We start from the raw sequence: 7,683 nt of genomic DNA on the forward strand, positions 1-7,683 counted from the left end.
TTTCAAAGATGACGCAGTCGATTTCGGGGACCATACGCTGTCCATTTTTTACCCACGTGGACGAGGTTTCGGGTACACACGGTCCGTGTGAGTAGTTCTGTGAGGGTTCTTAATTGCAAAGATGACGCGGACCTCCTGTATGGGTACACTCGGACCATTTGTGGCTCACGCGGACGAAACTGAGAGTACATGTGGACCATTTGTGAACCCGTGAAAAATCTCAAATCTTCGTGCTTGACCAAAACGAACATCGGGGGCTCAAAATTCAACACTCTTTCACTGCAAAAAGGAAGAAGAAATGTGAAATGCTAAAAGGATTTATGTAAAACATTTATTTGGAATTAGAAAAGATGAAAACACAATGTTTCCCAAAAAGTCCCTTCTTTAACGTCTTTGGCGAGACGTATTTCCCCTCGATTTCAGTATTTCGGGGCATCCAATTGGATGACATCTAAGATATTTGCATTAAAACCTTCATAGAAAGGTTTCAAATGATGCCCATTGACTTTGAAGATTTTCCCCGTTTCTTCACTTTGGATCTCAACTGCTCCGTGCTCAAAGACTTTTAGCACAACAAATGGACCTGTCCATCTTGACCTCAATTTTCCGGGAAATAACTTCAAACAGGAATGGTAAAGTAAGACTCTGTGTCCCGAATTAATATGATTTCGAGTGATGGACTTGTCATGGAACGCCTTGGTTTTCTCCTTGTATATTCTTGTATTCTCATAAGAGTCATTCCTCAATTTTTCTAACTCTTGAAGTTGAAGCTTCCTATGTATTCCTGCTTCATCAATGTTGAAGTTGCATTGCTTGACCGCCCAAAATGCATGGTGCTCTAATTCTACGGGAAGATGACATGGTTTTCCAAAGACCAACCTAAATGGAGACATGCCTATCAGGTTTTGTATGCAGTCTGGTAGGCCCACAAGGCATCATCAAGCCTTAAACTCCAATCCTTTCTTGTTGGGTTAACCGTATTTTCTAGGATAGACTTCACTTCTCGATTCGAAACCTCCGTTTGACCATTCGTTTGAGGGTGGTAAGAGGTAGAGACGCGGTAGGTCACGTTATACTTCCTTAATAAAACCTCCATCAACTTGTTGCGAAAATGTGTCCCTTTATGACTAATCAAATCCCTAGGCACACCAAATCTCACAAATATATTAGATTTTAAAAACTCGATAGTCGTTTTGGCATCATCCGATCTTGTGGCTTTTGCTTCAACCCATTTGGAGACACAGTCAACCGCGAGCAAAATGTAAACGTTGGCAAATAAGATGGGCAATGGACCAGTAAAATCAATCCCCCATATGTCAAAAACTTCACATACAAGGATCGGATTTTATGGCATTTGGTTCTTATGTGAAATGTTCCCCGTCCTTTGGCACCGTTCACAACTTTTACAAAACAAATAACAATTGCGTGTCATGGTTGGCCAAAATAGTCCACACTCAAGAACCTTTCTCAAAGTTCGGTTAGGTCCGAAGTGTCTCCCACAAGCAAATTCATGACAAAATTGCAAAATAGATTGATGTTCTTGTTGGGTTACACATCGCCTAATAATTTGATTGGGACAATGTTTCCACAAATAAGGCTCATCCCACACATAGTATTTTGCATTACTCTTCAATTTATCTTTTTGAGCACGTGTGAATGTGTCAGGATACCTTTTCGTGACAAAAAAGTTAACGATATCGGCATAACAAGGAATAGATTGATTAAGGGAAAAGAGATGATCATCCGGAAACTCGTCTCGCAAAGAGAAAAGAGTCTTATTTGAAGTGATCCGGCTTAGATGATCGGCAACAAGATTCTCGCATCCACTCTTGTCCCGAATTTCCAAATCAAATTCTTGCAATAGTAACATCCACCAGATGAGTCTTGGCTTTGCATCTTTCTTTTTCATCAAGTACTTGAGAGCCACATGATCCGAATACACTATAACTTTGGTGCCTAGTAGATATTGCCTAAACTTCTCCAAAGCAAACACTATGGCCAATAACTCCTTCTCCATGGTAGATTAGTTGCTTTGAGTGTTGTCTAGTGTCCTTGATGCATAGTAGATCACATGGGAGGCTCTTCCATTCTTTTGACCCAAAACGACACCAATATCATAGCTGCATGCATCACACCTGATCTCAAAGGGGAGATCCCAATTCGAAGCTTGTATGATAGGAACGTATGTAAGCAACTATTTGAGCTTATCGAAAGCTTATTTGCACGCCTCATTGAACTAGAAATCAACATCCTTTTGCAAAAGTTGTCACATTGGTCATGTTATCTTTGAAAAGTCCTTGATAAACCTCCGGTTGAATCCGGCATGACCTAAAAAATAACGAACTTCCCGAACACAAGTCGGGTAAGGTAAGCTTTGAATAACATCAATTTTAGCCTTATCTACCTCGATTCCATTATTTGACATAATGTGACTCAAAATAAGACCTTGACTCACCATAAAATGACATTTTTCAAAATTTAGAACCGAATTCATTTCAATGCATCTTTTTAAAATTTTGGTGAGATTGGTCAAACATTCTTGAAACGGGTTCCCATATACCGTAAAATAATCCATAAAAACTTCAATTATGTTTTCAACATATTCTGAAAAGATACTAACCATACAACGTTGGAAAGTGGCCGGGGCATTACACAATCCAAATGGCATTCTCTGATATGCGAAAGTGTCAAATGGACATGTGAAGGTTGTCTTTTCTTGGTCTTCCGGTGCCACCGGGATTTGGTGAAAACCAGAATACCCGTCTAGACAACAATAGTGAGATTTCTCGGCCAACCTTTCTAGCATTTGGTTAATGAAAGGCAATGGAAAATGATATTTTCTTGTGCTTGCATTGAGTTTATGGTAGCCAATACATACTCTCCACCTGTTTTGCACATGGGTGGGGACCATCATACCTTTGTTTTTCTCGACCACCGTGATTCCCTTCTTCTTTGGCACAACTTGCACCGGGCTCATCCACTTGCTATCCGAGATCGGATAGATCATTCCCGTATCAAGGAGCTTTATTATCTCTTTCTTGACAACTTCCATCATTGGCAGATTCAACCTTCTTTGTGCATCCCGACTTGGCTTGCATTCATCCTCCATCAAAATCTTATGCATACAAGTAGAGGGGATCAATCCCTTGATGTCCGCAATCGTCCAACCCATTCCTTCTTTATGTTCCTTCAATACCTTGAGAAGTTTCTCTTCTTCACATTCTGTTAAATGAGTTGAAATGATAACCAGAAGAGTCTCGTTGTTTCCCAAGTACGCATACTTCATGTGTTGAGGTAGGACTTTCAATTCTAGTTTTGGTGGTTGAACAAGGGAGGATGGCAATCTTGTGTGAGTTTGAGGTAATTCAATTTGCTTCACACTGAACTGAGTAGTTTTCTTGATCTCTAAAATTTTACTTCTGGGTCTAATGAATAGAGCTTCAACTTCTTGGCTAATTTTCTACAATCAAATCCTTTGCTCAAAATCATCTCCAACATGTCACCATTAGATAACTCAAACAATTCTTAGGTTAATGGTTCAACAACATCAACAAAATACAAGGATGAAACATCACTAGGATATCTCATAACATCGTAGATATTAAAACTTATTGTTTGCCCATCAAACTCCATCGTTAAGCTTCCCACATACACATCAATCTTTGTTCTAGCCGTCTTCAAAATTGGCCTCCCAAGTAAAATTAGAGCCGACTTGGAGGACACTTGTTCTTCTAGATCAATCACATAGAAATCCGCCGGGAAGACCAATTGGTTCACTTGCACCAAAACATCTTCTAAAACACCTCTAGGTAAGACACTTGATTTATCCGCAAGTGAAATTATGACACTGGTTTCACTTAAAGGTCCGACATTCAATGATTCATACACCGAATAGGGCATGACATTGATAGAAGCACCAAGATCAAGCATGGTACTACTAAAAGTGACATCCCCAATCTTGCAAGGAACCGTAAACATTCCCGGATCTTTGCACTTGGGTGGAAGTTTCGTTTGTAAGACCACGGATGCATTTTCATTCATTGAGATTTTCTCATTTTCTTTCAATTTCCTTTTGTTGGTACAAAGTTCCTTCAAGAATATTGCATATCTAGGAATTTGTTTCATTGCATCAAGTAAAGGGATGTTTACTTCTACCTTTCGGAAGGTGTCCAAAATCTCTTTCTCCTCCATATTCTTCTTTGAAGTTTCAATTTGGGAGGGGAATGGCGGTTGAGTGGCTATTGGTGTCACTAGGGGAATAGTCTTCTTTGGAACTCCGGCTTGTGCATCATTCTTGACTATAGGATCCTCAATGGGAATGATCTCTATTTATTCCTCATCTTCCCTTAAATTCTTCTTTGAATTACTTTCTCCGGTGTGTTTGCCACTTCTTAAGGTCACCATATTGACATTTGGGTTCATTTCGGTTTGATAAGGGAGTTTTCCATGGGACTCCAACTTGCTTATGGATGTAACTATATCTCCCATTTGTGCTTCAAGGTTGTAGATACTAGTCCTTGTCTCTTTTTGGAATTGTTGGGTACTAGTGGGTAAGGATATGACAATTTCTCCAAGAGACATTCTGGAGCTACTCGGTTGGGATTGAGGAGGTTGTTGGTGATGTGGAGGGTGCGGTTTGGGTTAATAATGTGGTTGTGGGTGTTGGTAATGAGGTTGTTGTGGTGGATTGGAAGGTCTAACCAATGAATTTTGTGGCAATGGTCTTGGGTTGTAGCTCATGTTGGGATTTGGCTTCCAACTTGAATTATATGCATTTTTCTAACCGGATGGTTCGTTGTGGTAATTTTTTAATTCTTCTGTGGCATTCACGTGTTCCGCATCTTCTTGGAGAATGGGACACATATCTGTAGGATGTCCCATTGTAGCAAATATTCCACAAACCATCACTTGTGGAGTTTGTCCCAAGGCTAACTTTTGAACAACGTATGTTAACTCTTTGATTTGAGATTATAGATTCGATGTCCCTACTTCATTGACTTTTTGTTGAGTGTCTCTCTTGATATCTTGGCGCGGGCCAAAATGTTGTGAATTTGCGGCTATGGTGTTGAAGAGTTGTCTTGTTTGTTGTGGAGTTTTGCTAAAGACATATCCACTACTTGAGGCATCAACTAGTATTCTCTCCATTGGCAACAATCCCTGATAGAAGTGTTGAATGAGGAGTTGTTCCGGGATTTGATGTTGTGGACAACTATAGAACAAGTTGTTGAACCTCTCCCAATAATCATGGAATGTCTTATTTTGACCTTGACGGATTCCACAAATCTCATTTCTAAGACTTGAGACTCTTGAAGCAGGGTAGAACTTGTCAAGAAAAACTCTTTCCATGTCGGTCCATGAGTTGATTGACCCCGGGGGAAGATAGAATAACCAATCCTTTGCTCTATCGGCCAATGAAAAGGGGAATGCCCTTAACTTGATTTGGTCATCGGTTGACCCTTGTGGCTTCATACTAGTGCAAATAATATGGAACATCTTCAAGTGCTTATGAGGATTATCATTTTCCAATCCATGAAAAGTTGGGAGGTGATGAACTAAACTTGACTTCAATTCCGAACCTCCTTCCAAAACGGGGTAATTGATACCAGTTGGAGTTTGTGTAACATTGGTTTCTATCATTTGCCTCAAGGTTCTTTCGGGAGCTTCTCCACCATCCCCAATTGCAATTGGTTCTATGATGGGTGGAATTGTTGCAAGGGTAGTGTTTCGGGAATTTCATGGTGAGGGTCGGGGCTAGAATCGGGTTTCGTGTCACTAGAGGAAGCGGTTTTAACCTCCGGTTCCCCGTGAGGATTTGAAGTTTGACCACGTTCTATTCTCTTTTCCTTCGCCAAACGACTTGCTTCTTTTTCAATTTCCGGATTATAAATCAAGTCACATGTACGTTCAAATCTAGGCATAGAGAAACAAATTGATTAAAAATAAACCAATCCCCGACAACGGTGCCAAAATTTGGTGGTTGTCGAGGCCAACAAAATAAATACCCTAAATATTACACACTAAAATAGTGTATAGTGGTAAAGGGATCATATCCACGGAGATTGGTTCAATTTAAATCTCTATGTAAATCGCTTGTTCAAATACTTGTAAGATAAGAGTAAAAGTGAAATGGGGGGTTTTAATCTTTTTGATTGCTTGAGAAAATTAAAACTAAGCTAGAATGTTAATATGACAAGTAAACAAGTAAATGATTTGATTAAATTCAATGAAGTAAAGTTGGTTGATTTTGGGATACACCACACGGATGACATAGTTGACTTATCATTAGACTAAATGGAACAACACTTGTGAATTAATTTAACTTGGCTATAGCAATTCATAAGCACAAATTACCTCAACTCTTCATTGTTATTAAAATAGTTAGAGGAGTTCTTAGCACATTTCCTTAATTAAAGTCACCAAATCAATGAAGCATATAATCTTGTGAAAATCAATTAGCTTTAAGTTCTAAGAGTTACCAAGTCCAATAGATAATCAAATGCTTACATTATAATTATGGAGGAAACATTTCTATGGTTTAAATGAAATGAAAACAAACATAAAAGCCATTTGTTGCTTACTAATTTGAGGGTCCATTACTTAACCAAGAAATTAGTCAACAAAAATAAGCATTCATTCATCAAAGCTCATGATCAAGGATAAATAAACACAAGAAGATGTTTGACTAGAAAACATTTCCATAAAATTCAAACACAAGATAGTATAAAGTCTTCAAAACAACAAATCATCCATGGGCTAAACCCTAATCAACCAAGTATAAGTCTAGCCAAGCATGGCCAAAATAAAAGAAATGCAAAGTAGTTTAGAGGTACCAAACATTGTTCAAGTTGCAAGATGAAATGAAATTACACCAATCTTCTAAATCTTGAATTTCTTCCAAGACCTTCTTGAGAGCAAAATGAGTTGTTCTTGAAAGTGATGTTGTTGAATTCCTTTCAAAATCTTCAGTAAATAGGGGCTTATTTCCGGATCTAAAAGCTGGCCAAAAGTAATCCACCAACCTTCCCAAAGTAGAGAGTCATGCTAAAAACCCGGATTCTTCACAGCACGATCCACGCGAACCGTTTGTGGATCCACGCGGACCGTGTGGTTCTCGCTGAATGGTGCCTTGGCCCATTTAATTAATACACCAGCCCAATTTTTTCATTAATATCTCAACCCATTTGCACCATTTCTGTGGAGCCCAATTATGCTTTTCTAAAGCCTTCAAAGATGATCCATTGCTCCTTTAATCTTCCTTAGCTCGAGTCCTCATGGCCTCATCCAAAAATTAAGTCCAACGCGCTTCTTGTTTAAATTGATACCAAGCCCAATCGCGCCACTTCAAGTCCACAAGCAAATCGCAAGCCTCCAGTAGTCTCGCACTCCTTCAGTACCTCCAATGACAAATATGATGGATTTTGAGCATTCTAACACTTCCTAAGTGTACATGCAACCCTAATAACCTTGGATCTATGTTTGTCTAATAATCATGCAAAGTTGAATTCCAAGGTTATATTCCTATCTAGCATACATGGGGAACATTTTTAACTTGAATGAAAGATAGAATAACTTACCTTGTTGTTGATTATGATCCTTGAAACCTTGTGAGCCTAGCACCCCAAGTGTGATGCCTCAAATGCTTCACACAACACCAAATGCAAAGGAGTAAACTTTGAGAGAATC

General features: G+C 39.1%; 1 protein-coding gene across 1 annotated transcript; it reads right to left on the minus strand.

Moving 5' to 3' along the window:
- Positions 1-419: 419 nt before the first annotated feature.
- LOC145121611 (uncharacterized) lies at positions 420-893 on the minus strand. The gene has a single exon (XM_079057329.1). The coding sequence runs from the start codon at positions 891-893 to the stop codon at positions 420-422; it is 474 nt and encodes a 157-aa protein (XP_078913455.1).
- Between the last annotated feature and the right edge of the window lie 6,790 nt (positions 894-7,683).

The sequence above is a fragment of the Lactuca virosa genome, chromosome 6 (assembly GCF_052849685.1).
Source record: "Lactuca virosa cultivar CGN04683 chromosome 6, Lactuca_virosa_CGN04683_v6, whole genome shotgun sequence".
NCBI classification, from domain to species: Eukaryota; Viridiplantae; Streptophyta; class Magnoliopsida; order Asterales; family Asteraceae; genus Lactuca; species Lactuca virosa.